This window comes from Thamnophis sirtalis, unplaced genomic scaffold, assembly GCF_051295495.1.
Source record: "Thamnophis sirtalis isolate CommonGarterSnake01/CBP01778 unplaced genomic scaffold, rThaSir2_p1.2 scaffold_8, whole genome shotgun sequence".
NCBI classification, from domain to species: domain Eukaryota; kingdom Metazoa; phylum Chordata; class Lepidosauria; order Squamata; family Natricidae; genus Thamnophis; species Thamnophis sirtalis.
The window spans coordinates 15,423,871-15,442,643 of NW_028261388.1; the positions used below are offsets into that span (position 1 = coordinate 15,423,871).

Sequence of the window (18,773 nt, forward strand, 5' to 3'; positions counted from 1 at the left end):
TGTGCAACAAATCCAGTCGTGACATTTCCTCGCTCCTAAATATTCCACAGTCAACTGTCAGCTGTATTCTAAGAACATGGAAGTGTTTGGGAATGACAGCAACTCCACCACGAAGTGGTAGGCCACGTAAACTGACGGAGCGGGGTCAATGGATGCTGAGGTGCATAGTGCGAAGAGATCACCAACTTTCTGCAGTCAATCACTACAGACCTCCAAATGTCATGTGACCTTCCAATTAGCTCCAGAACAGTGTGCAGAGAGTTTCATGGAATGGGTTTCCATGGCTGAGCAGTTGCATCCAAGCCATACATCACCAAGTACAATGCAAAGCGTCGGATGCAGTGGTGTAAAGCACGCCGTCATTGGATTCTAGAGCAGTGAAGACGCGTTTTCTGGATTGACGAATCACGATTCTCCATCTGGCAATCTGATGGATGAGTCTGGGTTTGGCGGGTGCCAGGAGAAAAAACCTGTCTGACTGCATTGTGCCAAGTGTAAAGTTTGGTGGAGGGGGGATTATGGTGTGGGGTTGTTTTCCAGGAGTTGAGCTTGGCTCCTTAGTTCCAGTGAAAGGAACTCTGAATGCTTCAGCATACCAAGACATTTTGGACAATTCCATGCTCCCAACTTTGTGGGAACAGTTTGGAGCTGGCCCCTTCCTCTTCCAACATGACTGTGCATCAGTGCACAAAGCAAGGTCCATAAAGACATGGATGACAGAGTCTGGTGTGGATGAGCTTGACTGGCCTGCACAGAGTTTTGACCTCAACCCGATAGACCACCTTTGGGATGAATTCGAGCGGAGACAGAGAGCCAGGCCTTCTCGTCCAACATCAGTGTGTGACCCACAAATATGCTTCTGGAAGAATTGCCACAAATTCCCATAAACACACTCCTAAACCTTATGGACAGCCTTCCCAGAAGAGTTGAAGCTGTTATAGCTGCAAAGGGTGGACCGATGTCATATTGAACCCTATGGATTAGTAATGGGATATCACAGTAAGTTCATATGCGAGTAAAAGCAGGTGAGCAAATACTTTTGGCAATATAGTGTATATAAATATATATAGATATATGTATAGAAGTTTTCAAAATAGCTTATAACAAAAACATACAGTTAAAAATAGCTTGATAAGACAAATTTAAGATAATCAGTTCTATTTTTTGTGAGGCTTTTGCATTACTTTCAGCCCATTTTGCTTTTGCAAGACGAAAACAAATTAATGAAAACAATGAAAATAAACGCAAGGCTCTTTTAGAACAGAGGAGACAAATGTCAGCCTCTTCGGCAAGAAAATCTACTGGTGTTGGACAGGTAGGTCTAATAAATTATTGGGTCAAAATATCAAAAATAGCTTTTGGCCAAAACATCACATTAAAAAGTCCCATAAGTAAATACAAAATATTTGGAAAAGAATCCAGAGAAAATAGATGTAAAGCAAACTGGATCTAACAATAATAGCAAGTTATGACATTTATATGTATTTTATTTGTACAAGCATTAAAAAACATTGCCGTTGCTTTTATCAATAGTAACACCATCAGTACACTGCCTTTTTTAACCAACATTATTTGTTTTCACCTAATGGTACATATTTTACATGTAATCACTACAGAGAGTAAACTGTTTCATGTAAATTTTACATTAAATTTCGAACAGACTTGTAATTCATTTTGATTACATTTTTAAAAACAGCTTGACAATTTTTTTACATAGAATATATCACAAGCCCCAATGCAAGTGCATTCTCAGTGTATGTTCGAGCCAGTCCGAGTCGCAAGTGGTGTCAATATTTCTGATGAAGGTAATGCAGCATATTTCAATCTGATTTGGGATCTAAATAATTAGATCATCATTAATTCCTGTAGGTGTCATTCTCGATCTTTATTAATTGTCAGGGTTTCAACCAATGCTTAAATAAAACCAGGAGCCTCAAGCCATTGTGCAAGAAAAATCCAGTTGTTTATTAGGAGAGCCATATCGGCACAACCTAGATGAAGCCAGCTCTGACTTCACCCAGCTCATGCCTTGCCTCTGACCCTGTTGCCCCCTCCCCCCAGGGTGTGTCATCAGTCACATTCCCCAGTGAAGCAATTTCACATGTTTCAGAAGTCACTTCCTTCCGACTGTTGCAGGTCTCCATGGAAATGGCCTTGACTTTGGCTGCCTAGGATGTGTTTTGTTTTGACTGAGGTGTGAATTCCTCAGTGCAGCTGCAAGGTGCGATTTCCCATCCCTCTGCCTATGGCAACTCAGGAGCAGGTCAGGAAAGCTTCGCCAATTGACATTAATACTGATTGGGACTGGCCTCGGAGGACGAAGGTGAACCAACACAAAACTGTGCCACCTACCCCCAACTCCCAAAGTCAGTCCAAAACGATATTATGGTCAATGGTACTGAAAACTGCTGAGAGTTCAAGAAGAGCAAGGATGGATGCACAACTTCCATCAGATTCCCACCATAAATTGTATATAAGGACGACCAGTACTATTTCTGTCTCATATCCTGACCTGAGACCTGACTGAAAAGGGCCCAGATAATCCATTTCCTCCAGGATCCCACCAGGGAAGGTGGGAGAACTAGACAAAATGTGTTCAGAATAATGGGATCCAGTGATGCTTCTTAAGTCAGGGCACACTAGCGTCTTGTTAAAAAGAGCTGGAAACACCACTTCTAACAAGGATGAATTTACTATTGCTGGGTTCCATCCGAGAACTTCCTGGTTGGCCTTAACCAGCCAGGAGAGGCATAAATCTAATTCATCGGTGGTAGTGTTTGCATTCCATAGGACCCTATCCACTTCTTCGTGTCCAGCTGAATGAAGCCATTCCCAGATAACTGAGTAAATCCATCCCCTGGGCATTTCCACAGGACTTGCACCACGCTTGCAGTCAACTAGAAGCGAAGCCGAACAATTTTATCCTCCCGATGCCCAGAGAATTTCTCCACACAGCCTTGCAAGTGAATCTCCTGGCCACCATTTCCAAGGATAAGAGCAGAGAAGTTTTGACCCTTTGCTGTGCTTACTGCTACGAGTTTAATCTTAATAGCAGCTTTAACTCGTGTTTGGTCAAATTCGTTTTTGTTCTTCCCAATTGTGTACTGTGAATGTCTTGTATTGATAAATTAAAATAAACATTACACTGGAATTCCGAAAAGATGAAGGTATGCATTTGATGTACACTGACTCAGATATATAGATACGCTACTGTCAAAGAAACAGAAACAGCCCTGAACTGAGATGATTTATAGCAGTAGATAGCAATAGCAGTAGACTTATATACTGCTTCATAGGCCTTTCAGGCCTCTCTAAGCGGTTTACAGAGAGTCAGCATATTGCCCCCAACAATCTGGGTCCTCATTTTACCCACCTCGGAAGGATGGAAGGCTGAGTCAACCCTGAGCCGGTGAGATTTGAACCGCTGACCTGCTGATCTAGCAGTAGCCTGCAGTGCTGCATTTAACCACTGCGCCACCTTGGCTTTAAACAGTCAATATGATGTGCTTTGAGGGGAGAAAAACTATTCATTGTCTATTTATGTTTCATGCATTCTGTTTCAGCAGCCCTCCAATATGATACTAATAGTGCCACAATGGAACTTTTCTTAGCTGTGTATAAGCAATTGTTTAAAAACCTATTGCAATAGTTTCAAAACTTTGAAAGGTACATTAAAAAAAAAACATTAAATGCAATTGCCAACCCAGATATTTCTAATGCACCTTTCTTAAAAGCTTTTCACAGTATATATTTTTGTTCTAAAATTCAGATGGTACTACCCAGTACTAATACCAGAAAACCTTGTGAATTTGTCAGCTGCAGAAGGTGAAATTTTGACTGGTTTGGATACACCGCAACCATATAGGCAGATTGCAGTGCGAAATAGACCACCACGGCAAGGAATGAGCGCTCTGTCATTTGAAGAGCACAAAGTTCTTCAGTCCCTTGACCGCATCAACCACCGGCTACAGAGTAGGTATTCTGAAAATTATGCACTCAATGACACCAAGGTGATTTGACAAGTCACGTAAAAGTAAACAAGTATGATTCTCTTTTTTTTTTTTTTGCCTTATGTTCATTGCCAAGCAGGCATTTCAGGTCCAAAAGTCACTCTTGATGTGAAACGCAGGTAGGATGTTTCACTTGAGTAATTAAAATTAGTCATAACATATTACTTTGAGTAGGTTTTTTTTAAAAAACTGTGACGCCAAAGGAGCAGTCTCTAAGTCAGTGGAATTGAATGACTGTTAAGATGTACTATTTTCCACTCTTGGAAAATTAAAATCTGTAGTACTATTTGCTCAGGTATTATTACGATAATATATTAGCATTTTAAGGCAAAACATACTTTTCTCCTATTTTAGAAATTTACCACCAATCAGTATAATATTCTTTGGGGATCAGCTGATAGCCCTCTGTGCTCCACAAATATTGTTTAGGAGATCTGAAATTAAGCAGAAAATATTAATGGAGAGGAAAAGAGGAAGAAAATTTTTAAAAATGAATAAGCCATTGCCATTTTTCCTTAAACCCATTTCTATCGAGTTATCTCATTATATATTTGGAAGACAGAAATAAATACATGTTTTGATCTGCAACTGATCTGTAGTAATCCTGTTCAAACAAGAGGACGGGAGAACCAAAATGTAATAAATGTATGATTTCATTAACATGTAGATTTTATTAAATATAAATACAATTAAATCTGATTAATATTATTTATCCCCTCCATTTAGCAATTCTTCCCTTCTATAACATTTTTAATTGTAATTTGATGGTAGCGTTGAAGTCTTAAAGGTTTATCAGGCTATTTACCACGACAGTAGTATAAAGCCCTATAAAGAAGAAGATGATGATGATATGGAGCTTCAGTTCTAAGTCATGTGAAGGATGATAGATTAGTGGAAGCTGATTATAAATCAGTATCACCTAAAAGTTGAAAAATAAAAATATACAATTATGTTGGTTGTTAGATCTGCATTGTATCAGCAGGTGGCGGTACTCGACAACCTCGTCAAGGCTCAGCAGTTCAGCAGGCCCTGGACTCAGTATTACTGGGATGGGAGACTTCCAGGAGTGCAGGCTAGAATGGGAAGCCCAGAAATGGGTAATGTCAGTCCATTTTCATATGGCTGTCAAGAAGGCTGCACAAGCAAGTGTGACTCTAAAGAGATTTAATAAGTTATTAAATAACGATTGATAAACAAACATTCTCCTTAATTAAAATTTAGTTATTTCAAAATTAAAATGAAGTTTGATTCCAAAATAAAATGCTTTACACACATGCACCAATTTAAATACAATACTCTAGATCACATAATATTCAAGGGAAAGACTATACAGGCCACAAGTTGTTTCTTACCATACAATTGAAGTTTTGTAATTATTTTATACTCTCTTAGATGTTCATGAAACAATTAACAAAAACCCATCTTCTACAAGTGTTTTGCAGACTATTTCCCCTTTGGTAAGCATATTCGTTTAACGTAACATTAACTAACATTATAATATTATAAGCTAACTATATTAAAACTTAAGAGTTTCCAGATACATAAAGCTTGCCACTGTTAGAATGAGAATGACAGATTTGGAATTTTGTTCTCAATCTAATCCACCACAATTTATTTCCTCTATTGCCTAGTCATATTTATAACAGCAAGTGTGATGCTGAAAAGGAATTGATGACTGCTGCTACGTGAGAGCCTCAAATCTTATTTATCAAGTGGGAGCTCCATACATACCAAATATGTGCTCCTGTATTATTGCTTTTTGTCCATTTCTTTCACTGACCCTTAACTCCCTAAGTTTTCAATATTCAGATTCCAGTTAAAAGGAACAGTAGAGAAGAGACCAGTTGTACTCATGAAGTATGTGTGTTCCATGTGCTATGTGTCTACTTCTAGAGTCACTTTATATGGAGAGGAATTAGGCTATAAAAGAGAAAAAACAACAGTCCTTATGAAATTAGGCTGTCTGTACACACTGTCTGGGGGAGAGAGGGGTAATTACTATTTCAAGCCAGAGACCAGTACAAAGTACATAATTTATTACTCTAAAGTAAGGGAAGTGTAATACAAACAGAACTTTAATGGGAAGATCAGCAATTTAGCCAGCAATTGAAATAAGGTCTGCATAGAAGGAAGGAAGAGGGGGAGAATGAAATTGCTTCCTAATAAGAAAAAAAAACCTATATTTTTATAGTTTACTTCCATTATATGAGGGAAGGGAAAAACAAGTGAGAAAATCAGAAGAGCAAATCACAAATATTACCTGCTCTAATATGGACGCTGGTAGATTTTCAGTCAACTTCCTGCTTGGGAATAGAAGGTCAGATTTGAGAGCAGGCAGTCTGGATCCTTCTTGAGTTATTTGCAATAAAAGAGAGAACACTTGAGCCTTGCAGGTTTATTCATGCGATATCAGCATTTCAGCCGAAATACTCTAAGGGAGAACATATATTTTGCCAAACTATATATTACTGGAGCCCTAACTAAATACAACATTAAATAGTAAAGATGTGGGTGACAGCTAAGGGGGGAAAGTGGGGGAGAAAGTTGAAGAAAAACTGAATCAGACTTCTATTTTAGAATTCCCTTTAAACATCGTTTCCCCTAAATTAAAGAATAGAGATAGCCATAAAAAATTAGAAAGGTTGGCCCATAGGTTTACTTAATGTACCTTATCTAGAAAAAAATTCTACCCTATTAAAATGGACTAACATCCAAGTAAAATTGTCATCTGGGAATAGAAAATAAGAAAGAATAAAACTATATTGATATTATAATAAGGCAAATTTCAGTCTTTATATTACAAATAGATATTCAACATTTCAAATAAATTAATATTGAACTTGCAGCTGAACTGCAGATTTCCTATATTTTCTTTATTTCCATGCAAATATTAGTAGGTAGTTTGCTTTATTAAGTGGGACTCTGGCTCAGTGGGATTTCTGATTCTCTACTTAGCTCATAAGGGATGTGGTGGGTCAATGGCTAAGATGCTGAGCTTGTCGATCAGAAAGGTTGGCAGTTCAGCGGTTTGAATCCCTAGCGCCGTATAACGAAGTGAGCTCCTGTTACTTGTCCCAGCTTCTGCCAACCTAGCAGTTCAAAAGCATGTAAAAATGCAAATAGAAAAATAGGGACCACCTTTGGTGGGAAGGTAACAGCATTCTGTGCGCCTTTGGCATTTAGTCATGCTGGCCACATGACCACAGAAATGTCTTCGGACAGCGCTGGCTCTTCGGCTGAAATGGAGAGGAGCACCACCCTCTAGAGTTGGAAACAAAAAGCATACATGTGCGAGGGGAACCTTTACCTTTTAGCTTTATTAATTTGGGTTATAATCTGTTTATTTATTTGGAATAAATTCAACATGACTCAAACATATATAAAATTATATGATACATCACTTTCCAATTTCTGTTCATCATTATTTTTCCCTAGGATTGTCTTTTGCTGGCTTTGGTGTATTTTATTTTTTCTACTACCATACTAGCAAATATGTTATCCATGTTAACTTGGATTTAAACTCATATTTGCAAATGGCTTATATAATTCTGTGGGTGTTTTAATGTATATTTTTTAATGTTTGCTTTTTATTCTTACAGGTCACATCTCCCTCATATATGGATATAATGCCTCACATGCAAAGGTATAGGAGCATATTGGATGCCACCCATAGCTTAAAGCAAAGAAGATACTGACTTGGCCCTAATAAAGTTTGCTGAACTGAGATTTATATAATATATTCTCAGTTGCTATATTTGTAACATAATTATTTGCAACGTGCCTTAAATGCTATTTTTTCTAAAAAAAATCTTCAAAATAAAGATGTAACACAAGTATTGACTGCTTGTTACCTAGTTTACATTTAGGGCAAAATTATTTTACATATGCACTTTACTGTAAAATGTATTGTATTTTTTTAAGAATGGAAATACCTCAATTTTAAATGAGTGGCAGTTTGTAAATTTACTGTAAATTTTAATTAAAAGAAAAAGAAATTATTTTGCTACTGATTAAAATTATGTATGAGTTCATCTCCTAACTTTATGGTTTTCATTAAACTCTAATAAATGTCTGCTACATTTTCAAAACACGTGTTGTAGAAAATGAAACTCTTATCATCTAAAAATACTCACCAATTTAATAATTTCTTTCCCATTTGACTGCTCCAGTTCTAACTACAGAAGTGATGATAGTCAGAACAATAGTGATAACACTTTAAAAACTCAGTGTAGTACTAATATATACCAGTAGCTAGCTCAATTCTTTGAACATATCTTTAAATTGAAATTATGTGGAAACATACCATAATCTCATTTTTTGCAACACAGGAATATTTCAAAAATTGACAAGACATCTGTGAAATCCATCTTTGGCATAAAAAATATGATTCCACTTAATACTTACATCTTTAACAATAGTTTCCCCCAAAGTTGTAGCAACATATAATAAGTTGAAGCCAAATTGTTTTTTAAATATTCTTTGGGGAGTTCAATAAACAGAAATGAAATGTTGTAGGGTTTCCTGCCTAAGCAGGGGGTTGGACTAGAAGACCTTCAAGGTCCCTTCCAACTCTGTTATTCTATTCTAAATAAGTTTTTTTGCTGAATATAGTTAATATTTTAGTCATTGTTCAAGATTTAAGAGTTCCCTTCCATGTGCTTTCTTGATATAGTATTGTATCATAATATTTCAAGCATTATATCGAAAACTGCTGCCCACAAAATGAAAACTTAGTAATCTTTTCAATCTTTATGAAATATTCAGGATTAAGGATCAGCTAATGTATATGGAATGAAATATGCCATCATGCTCACAAATGATTTTGGATTTATCCTTGGAGTATTCTTCATGGAAATCCAGCCATAATTTGAGCTCTTACAGGTTAAACTCCAAGATTAGTTCAACTGATTGGAGTAGAGTCAGCTACTGAGGAAAAGGAAACTTTCCAATTATTATTTTTTACTATATTTCAAAATTTAATAAACATATTGAGGAGGGGTTCAAAAATCAATCTTCTTCCAGGTACTTCAGATCCTTGATGAATATCGTGACCGTAATGCCTTATTCCTTTTTAAAAACTATCAATTCCAAAATGTCATTGTATAAATAATAGATCCAAATGTTGTATCTTTCTATATTTTATAGGTTTCATTAAAAAAAAGTGCAATTCAGAAGTTAATCCTTCTAGGCAATATTTATTTACTTGCTTAAAACACATACCCGGTAGTTGCCCATGTTGTAACCAATCAAAAGTTAAAACAGAATAAAAGCATGCTGTCTGATTTTCACCGATCAGCAGTGTACACCCTGTGATACCTTCCATCCTGATTTGGAAGCTCACAACTCAATGAAGCATGTTTTCAAGGTGCTGAAACTGGTCAGGAATCAAATCGCTTTCTCCTTTCTTACAATTAACAGTGCTATGTCAGACGGATGCTGATTGTGGGAACTCTGGATCCAAGCCAATGCTTTCTGTAGCAAAATGCAGGAAATGTGGAATTAGCAGGAAGCACAAGTACAGTACTCCCTGGATTCAGACTATTTATGAGATATGAATGTGCTCGCAACTTCATCATATTTCTGGGTTGGTGGCTTTCAGATTAATTAGCTTGTCTTCATTTGGCTTGCTATGAATCTTGTTCTATCGCTGTTTACTTTTGTCACCTTCAGACAAGATTAATTCAATATCCCATAAGTGGGACAGGGTTGGGTAGCTGCCAGCGTTGCTGCCGGTTCGCTTCATGTGCGCTTTGCTCTGTGTGTGTGTGCAGTTGACTCAGTGATGGGTTCTGGATCCAGGTGCAATGGGGCCAGGTGTCCACCACATGCACGTGTGCAGCACGCACATGCATATTTACTGCCCGTAACGCTCTGTGACACTCCAGTTCTCAGTGGAGCGTCGCACAAGCGCCATACGATCCGTGCACATAATCCCCGATTGGCTCAAATACAGGTAAGGAGGGAGGGCGGGCGGGTGGCCCCTCTGGAACACCATACCAGAATGGTACCTGGTGCTCCCAGCAGGCACCGGTATGCCCGTACCAGGGCGTACTGGCCGCATCCCACTACTGAGTTGACTATAAATTGTTCTGCACATGCACAGAAAATTAAAAAATTACTAAAAAAGATGCCAGCAACAGCAACCGGGGAACCAATTTGGGGGCGTGGCCAGCCTGAGTTGCTGCCAGTTCAGGCGACCAAGGCTAAAATACCACTAGCGGGTCGCCCGAACCAGTGCAAACTTGTAGCAACCCACCACTAAAGTGGAACTATCAGCAGGGGACATTGTTCCATCTGCTAATTAGTTTTAAAATATTGTTATATTCCAGGTCATGTAAATTGCTGCCAGTTTGGTACAACTTTGGTTAAATCTTAATTTTATAGGCTTGAAAATTTGAGGATTTATCCTGGGGAAATCTGAGTCAACTAGCTAAAGACATATGTCACTATTGTACCTGTCTTCGATTATGTTCACTTCAAAATAAAAGTTTTTCAAAAGGAGGCATGGCCAATGTATTTAAATAGAATGATTTATTCAATAGAACATTAGAATATTTCAAGTAATTTTCTTTCTGTATTGTCAAAAACGGGCTGGATTTTCTTTTGTTAAGTCTTTAAGCAGAGGCTGGATAGTCCAATAGCAGAAGATGCTGTAAAAATAATTATCCCACATTGGGAGAGGGCTGGATTGAATTATCTTTCCAATTCTGTGAGTCTGTTAATATTTAGGCATGTTGAAAAGATGGGCCTTCATATTTTTGCTACAGTAAAATATTTTGGAACTCTACTTGTTTTGCTTTCAGAACAAGCACAGCAATTTTTTTTTAAAAAAAGCTTAAGATTTCCTGGCACAGTATGCATAGTTTTGGGCACCTTGTTTTGTAGCACATCATAAATTGTATTTGCACCAATGTAAACAGGTGAGAAAGAAAAGATAAATTTGCAGTTTAGTTATTTATGTAAAGGCAAAAAAAACCTTTAAAGAAAAGATGGCGCAGAAACTTTTATACAGTCAGCCTTTTTCTTCTGTACTATACAGGAGTTGGAACGTTAAAAAGAGGTCCATGCTTAATCAAATATACATAAAATGTTCATGACAATATGAGCTGATGCCGTATTTAAAACTTAACTTGATAATTAATTTTTAATGTTTTTCTTTTTCTTTTGAGAGCGGGCATCAGAATTTCATTTTTTACAGCGTGCCAGCATGTTCACAGAACAAAGTGACAATAAATTACCTTTATCTTAACCATTTCTTAGCGTTCCTTAGGTTATTTTTGTAAACAATCTGACACCTCTGGCAATATTGAAATGTATGTTTTGTGGACATGGTGGCTCAACGGCTAAGATGCTGAGCTTGTCGATCAGGAAGGTCAGCAGTTCAGTGGTTTGAATCCTTAGCGCTGCGTAACGGAGTAAGCTCCCGTTACTTGTCCCAGCTTCTGCCAACCTAACGGTTTGAAAGCATGCAAAATGCAAGTAGAAAAATAGGGACCACCTTTGGTGGGAAGGTAACAGCGTTCCGTGCGCCTTCAGTGTTTAGTCATGCCAGCAACATGACCATGGAGATGTCTTCGGACAGCACTGGCTCGTCGGCTGAAATGGAGATGAGCACCGCCCACTAAAGTTGGAATGACTAGCACATATGTGCAAGGGGAACCTTCACCTTATGTAATAAAATGCTTTAAAATGTATTTAATTATTTATAAAATCTATAGACGCTCCCTCTTACCTCAAGGTAACTCTAGGCAGTTTACAATTATAAAAGATTAAAAGAAACCCATATAAACTAAAAACATAAATAAGTTAAATGCATGATAGCAAGAGTCTATCTTCAATGGGTGAATTGTAGTAAGTCAAGAGTGGGCACGTTTTACCTGGCTAGCAATTACTTTAATCTCCTTCTCTCCCTCTTTCTCTACAATGCCAGACTGTTCGAAGTATCCCACCTTATTATGTTCCAAATATTTTCTGGATTTTGGCTAGGCTTCTATTAACTGTACAGTCCACTTGATCCACAGTCCTCTATCCTAATGGCAAGCACCAAAGTTGTAATGCAGGGGGGTAAAGCTTGTGGACGTAGGCCGGATGCATCACGTGCTGGCCCCGGCCACCCCATGCCCACACATTATGTGACCACAACAAATGTAATGAATTTTGCCTGCAAACATTAAGTGAATCCACATGCAGTCATTAAGCAAGACTTGTTATTGCAATCTGCAATTTTATTGCTGTGTGCTCCGTTGATTCTGCTTGCTATAAGTCAGCTGTGAAGTGCATAAATGGCAGTCACATACCTGGGATGCTGCTGTTGTTGTTAGTTGCAAAGTCATGTACGACCTATTGCGACCCCATGGACAATGTTTCTCCAGGCCTTCCTGTTCTCTACCATCCTCTGGAGTCCATTTAAACTCACGCCGACTGTTTAAGTGACTCCATCCAGCCACTTCATTCTCTGTCGTCTCCTTCTTCTTTTGTCCTCCATCTTTCCCAGCATTAGGCTCTTCTCCAGTGAGTCCTTCCTTCTCATTAGATGGCCAAAGTATTTGAGTTTCATCTTCAGGATCTGGCCTTCTAAAGAGCAATCAGGGTTGATCTCCTCTACGACCAACTGGTTTGATCGCCTTGCAGTCCAAGGGACTCGCAGGAGTCTTCTCCAGCACCATAGTTCAAAAGCCTCAATTCTTTGGCGCTCAGCCTTTCTTATGGCCCAACTTAACAGTTGTAAACTCTTCTCCCATTGTATAGCACCTGAATCTTAATCACATGATTTCACAGGAACACTGCAATAGTTGTAATTGTGAGGTCTGATTGTAAAGTTACTTTTCGTTGCCGTTATAATTGTGATGGTTGCTAAACAGGGCGGTTGTTAAGCAAGGATTACGTGCTTGTCCTAACAGTGGTCAAGAAAGGTGTTGTGTTTAGTTTTCCTCTTACAAGTTCTCTACTTATGGTCTAAAATCAGCTTCTATAACACTTGAAACATCCTTTGGATGTTATCCTTGGATACCATCAACAATCTTGCATGCCTGCTTCAGTCAAACTCCAGCTACCTTTGATGTGCCTTCAATCCATTGTTTTCACATCTAATGCCCTGAGGAATAAGGTCAGTAGAGCATTTCCTCTTTCTCAGGGTTTCTGGAACAACTACTTTGCCAGATCTGAAAATGGTACCTTCCTTTCTATAAGTTATTTGAACAGGGGTGAAAACACCCTCTGACTTGAGTGGTAAGCTGCAGCTAGTTCTTCTGCCCAATTATGGTCATTTCCTTGCACCCCGTTTGAAGTTAAGGACTATGTAAATTCTCCCTTGCAATAACAGGTGTGGATTCACCTGCACTTCCTGCCAACACCCTCTAAGTGCTTTTCCTTGCCCTTTCCTCTCCTAAAGAACGAGAACAACCAGTCAGAGAAGTGAACACACCCTCAAAGTCTTCCTTACTCAGTGGTTGAGCTGGCAGCATTGCAGGGTCTGAGTGGGTGGATCTCATGCAGAGTACATGATCCATGCTTAGTCATTTATTTATTTAATTTTACTTTGTAGGCTTCCCATTCTCTAAAATGATCAGGATGTCTAACAGTATTAACTTGGAACAAAGCAACAAGCCCTAAGTACACCTTTAAAAACACATTTTTCAAATGCACACATATTACACCATATTAATGGGAACAATTATTACACCACTATACTTGCTAGTGTTGCACTAAAAACTGCATTTAAAAAAATGCTTTCACAGATTTTGGTTAAATTGTTATGGATGGCATGTACAGTTCTGGCCCATAGAAAACAACGATCTTTCCATAGGCTACAGGTTAGCATGCTTATTTAAATCTCATGCAGACACATTATGACACAGTTCTTTCAATAGGGCCTTTTTAAATCAGGAATTATCATTGGTTGCAAAATGAAGGCATTGCCTAATCAAAGTGTATAAAAAAAAAAACCCAAAGCAGTGCTTATCTCAGCATATAACAGAATACAATAAACTCACAAGTACCACCATTAAAGAAAATTTAAGGTAACCGAGAAAGACACAAAAACAGGAAACTTTTACTTTGAAAGGAACACTTGGAGGAAACGAGTTTTGACAGACAACCCCTTAAAATCATTTCTATAGTATATAGAATATAATGTTTCATTGACAGCTAAAGAATAAGGAGCATTCCTATCAGGAGTGCAACTTCATCCAAAACAGGCTGAATCACTAATCTCCAAGTTGAGTTTTCTATTTACCAATAATGTCTTCATCTTTGTTTCATTTTCTTTGGATTTAATTCCAGCATGGCCTCCCTTGTATAGTTAATTATTGAACACAAATATCATTTAAGTGTGCTGTGGATTCCTTGGAATTGAATATAAACAAGAATGGAGCTGAGTCATATCAGATCCATTAACAAAACGTCAGGCAACCTCCTGTAGGGGTTTCATGTAGATAGAATAGAACAACAGAGTTGGAAGGGACCTTGGAGGTCTTCTAGTCCAAACCTTGGAAGGAAATCTTATACCATTTCAGACAAATGGTTATCCAACATCTTCTTAAAAATGTCCAGTGTTGGAGCATTCACAACTTCTGGAGGCAAGTTGTCCCACTGATTAATTGTTCTAACTGCCAAGAAATTTCTCCTTAGTTCCAAGTTGCTTCTCTCCTTGATCAGTTTCTTGTACTACCAACTTGTGCTTTTTTGTACTACCAACAGGTGCTTTGGAGAATAGTTTGACTGCCTCTTCTTTGTGGCAACCCTTGAGATATTGGAACACTGCTATCATGTCTCCCCATGTCCATTCTTTTCATTAAATTAGACATACCCAGTTCCTGCAACCGTTCTTCATGTGTTTTAGTCCCCAGTCCCCTAATCTTTGTTGCTCTTCTCTGCACTCTTTCTAGAGTCTCAGCATCCTTTTTACATTGTGGCGATCAAACAGTTTCAATACTGAATCAGTTTGAGGACAAGACAAAAACCCAGGCACCAGTGCCTTCTAGATAGCTGACAGATAAGCTTGAACCACAGGTGTCCAGTACAAACTGCAGTGACACAAAAACAGCTAAGTATGTAGTCACAACTGAACCCCAGTCTTTTCCCCTTGCACTGTAACATGCAAATATTGTGATCTGCATCATAATGATGCCACACATCATTTGTCATGTTTCCCCTTGCCCCTGTGCAGAGGTCAATGATTAAAACCTTTGTAATAAAGTACCTCCAAGACCCAATTCCACAAGGCAGTTCAAAAATAACAGAATAAGCAAGTTGGAAGGGATCTTGGAGGTCTTATAGTCCAACCACCTACACAAGCAGAAGACCCTATACCATTCCTGACAAATGGCTGTCCAATCTCTTCCTAAGAGCCTCCAGTGATGGATCACCCACAGGTAAGGATACTGGAACACTGTTTATCATGTTAATCCTTTTCACTAGAGTAGGCATACCCAGTTGCTGCAAACATTCTTCATATGTTTTAGCCTCCATTTCTCTAATCATCTTTGTTACCCTTTTCTGAACTCTTTCCAAAGCCCCAAAATCTGTTTTACATTGTGGTGACCAAAACTGGATGCACTATTCTAAGTATGATTGTACTAAGGCTTTATAAAATGGTAATAATAACAGTTCATGTGGTCTTGATTCTCTCCCTCTGTTAATGCAGCCTAGGACTGTGTTGGCTTTTTTTGGCAGCTGCAGCACATTGCTGGCTCATATTTAAGTGTTTGTCTACTAGAACTCAAAGATCCCTCTCACAGTTACTGCTATTGAGCCAGGTTCCATGTATTCTGTACTTGTACATTTCATTTTTCTTGCCTAAGTGTAAAACCTTACTTTTCTCTACACTGAATTTCATTTTGTTAGCTAGGACCCGGTATTCAAGCCTATAGAGATCCATCTGGATCTTAAGCCTATCTTCTGGAGTGTTTCCTACTCCTAATAGTTTAGTCTTGTGTGTAAATTTGAAGAGTTCTCCTTCTATTCCCTCATTGAAATTGTTTATGAAGACACTGAAGTTATTGGGCCTAAAATGGAAACTTGGGGTTCCCCACTACTTCCTTTCATGTGGATGTAGTTCCATTGAGGACCACATTTTGAATCAAATCCATCTGATTGTATTGTTACCTATGCCACATTTTTTTAGCTTATCAAGAAGTAGGTTATGGTCTACCTTGTCAAATGCCTTACTGAAATCCAAGTATATTATGTATACTATGTAAATCCAAGTGTACTATAGAACTCACAATAATTCCATTGGCCCATGGCATCAAAAGTCATGCCAGATGAATTAGCAGTGTGCTCTCCTCATTTAGTTTCCTGCATTGGCTGTCTATCAAGGCAACATTTTGTTGTCATGAATCCAACTGCAAAACTTATGCTAGTCTAAATAAAGATAGATAAAATAAAGATAGAAGTAATACTTGGATGGAATACATTTAATGCATTTATTTTTAATTTTTTGAAAGTTAGGAAAGATAAGTCCCAAATATATTCAACTCTTTATAAATATTTGGGGAAAACTGTGTGACCTCTAGTGGCACCAGGATAGGCATCTACCAGTTCTATTTGTTCTTTTGGCAAGTTTCAATGCCATCTATTATGATATCTAGATGTACTTTGTTGGTTGTTAAGGGCATTATGTTATAGAAGTTTTCTTCCTTCCAGTTTGTGTTGGTAGAGGGGAAAGAGACTGAGTCCTTGGTCTGTAGGGTTTCTCATGGCCTGTCAAACTCCCTATTTTTACTTAATAACTATATGAGGTTGCTATGTGAGGTCATCTATTGTTATGAGGTAGATATTACTAAGTAGTTGATGATGCCAGTTTTATAACTTGACCTTGGGCCAAACAAGCAATACAGATGAGGCCCTGTCCCTGGGGAGTATCAGAATCTGGATAGGAGAAATACACTTAGGTTGAACTCTCTGAATGGCTATTAGTTCAAGGACTTTCTGATTCCAGGAATTTTCCAGCTTTAGTTCTTGATGAGGTTTGTATTTGGCCAGTCTTGTATATTATTTGTCGCTGGTCTTGGACTGTTAGTAATTGGACTGCTCAGTGGGCCTGTAGATAGATTCGTCTTTCATGCCAATTATAACTTTTCCTGGACTGGAGTTGGCACTGTCTGAGGCATTTTTTGTAAGCTACTTCTTTGACCTGGGCATAGGTCTCATTTATCTGATTGCTGCTTTGGTGGTGGGTCTTCCCTCTGTCATCCAAGGCCATCCTTTTTACTCACTATGAACAATTATTTTCCTGGGTTGGAAGGCTCTTTTCCTGATCAATCTCCCCTTTGTCAACCTCCCATTCAGACTATCATTATAGACCCAGTCTTTAAAAACCACTTGGAAGCTACAATGGCTGCATAATGTTTATAATTTTGCCCATGTCACATTATGTCAGCCCTAGAAGGTAGACCAAACTGTTTGCGAAATGTGTTCTGGCGGCCCTAGGATATCCACAAGACCAGAGGTGGTATTCAGCAGATTCTGATCAGTTCTGGAGAACCGGTAGCGGAAATTTTGAGTAGTTCGGAGAATCGGTAAATACCACCTCTGATTCGCCCCGCCCAGTGATGCGGTCAATCTTTTTTATTACTGGTTTGGGCGTGCTTGTGCGCACAACACTTCTGCACATGCACAGAAACGTCCAAGCAGGTGGGTGGAGCCTCCCACTGCCGCTACTACCGGTCACCCGATTCATGTCGAACCAGGAGCAACCCACCTCTGGCCCCGCCCCATCTATTTTCTGTCTCCTGAGTCCCAGTTGATTGGGAGGAAATTGGGATTTTGCAGTAACCTTCCCCTGGAGTGGGGAGGGAATGGAGATTTTACAGTATCCTTCCCTTGTCATGCCCACCAAGCCATGCCATGCCCACCAAGCCACGCCCACAGAACCAGTAGTAAAAAAATTGAATTCTACCACTGCACAAGACGCTTTCGGGGCTCTGCAAAGTCAAATAAATAAATACTTTAAAATATCTCCATTTTAATTTCGAGCATTGATAGATGTAACCATTACAAATCAAAGGCCTTTGGGGGTCTTCCATCACTTTTAAGAATGCAGGGGGCTCTTGAACCCAAAATCTTTGAGACCACTGGTCTATATCAAGTCGAGTTCTAGCATTCTGGTCTGGTCTACCATAGGGTTGATTTCTATGACCTCCCTCCCCATGTACATTGTATGCAATTGTTTGTTTTGCCAAGGGGAACGCTAGTAGTCTTTCAGTTATTGGTTAGGATTCGTTTCCCCACCCCCCTTTCCAGGTTTTAGCTTTAATTCTGCCTAATATGTTCACTGCTTAGAAATATTGTGATGGAGGCCACCTATATTGATCAAATGTGAAGTCTTTTCTCATCTTTAGAATGCTTTTCATGTTATTTTTGTGTCCTTGGTGAATTCTTTATTTCTGAACTGAATTTATTACGATTTTAAGAACTTCCCACTGCGAAAAGTGATGTAAGAGGCAGAACATAAATGCTTAATAGAAACAAGATACAATTGCAGCCCTAAGAAGAAGAAAGTTCCATTGCATCTAATGCATCTTATCCCAAAGCAGGAGAGGAAAAGCCCTTTTTCTCCGACCTAGAGCTTTCCTCGAGGGTTGAGCCATCCCTTCTCTTACTCCGAGACCGCTTGGTGTAGAGCGGGGCAGGGGGGGGGGATGTAACCCACCCTCGGCGAGGACAAGGCTGGTGGTTTTCAAAGCGTTTTCACCCTTCGCCTCTGTCTCCCTATCGAAGGGACGCAAACGGAACCTTTGTCTCGGGAACGCTTGTTCCGGA

At 38.9% G+C, this 18,773-nt stretch overlaps 1 protein-coding gene and 1 long non-coding RNA gene across 7 annotated transcripts in view; one reads left to right on the forward strand and one right to left on the reverse strand.

Annotated features, from left to right (window-relative positions):
* CEP126 (centrosomal protein 126) overlaps positions 1-8,041 on the forward strand; it is a 29,799-nt gene extending 21,758 nt beyond the window's left edge. The window contains exons 8-12 of one of the 6 annotated variants that reach the window (XM_014054600.2): positions 1,191-1,315; positions 1,718-1,805; positions 3,817-3,972; positions 5,403-5,467; positions 7,610-8,041. In XM_014054600.2, the coding sequence (XP_013910075.2) occupies positions 1,191-1,315; positions 1,718-1,805; positions 3,817-3,972; positions 5,403-5,467; positions 7,610-7,705 (530 nt within the window). In that variant the 3' untranslated portion in view covers positions 7,706-8,041. Of the gene's footprint in view, positions 1-1,190; positions 1,316-1,717; positions 1,806-2,873; positions 3,246-3,769; positions 3,973-5,402; positions 5,468-7,609 lie in introns of those variants that run through there. The other 5 variants (XM_087721128.1, XM_087721131.1, XM_087721132.1 and 2 more) reach the window with 5 other exon arrangements.
* LOC148044299 (uncharacterized) lies at positions 5,474-18,742 on the reverse strand. The gene is made up of 3 exons (XR_015697456.1): positions 18,664-18,742; positions 9,327-9,482; positions 5,474-7,271 (listed from the first exon to the last, which is right to left on the reverse strand). It is a non-coding gene; the product is annotated as an uncharacterized LOC148044299 (long non-coding RNA).
* Positions 18,743-18,773: the final 31 nt, after the last annotated feature.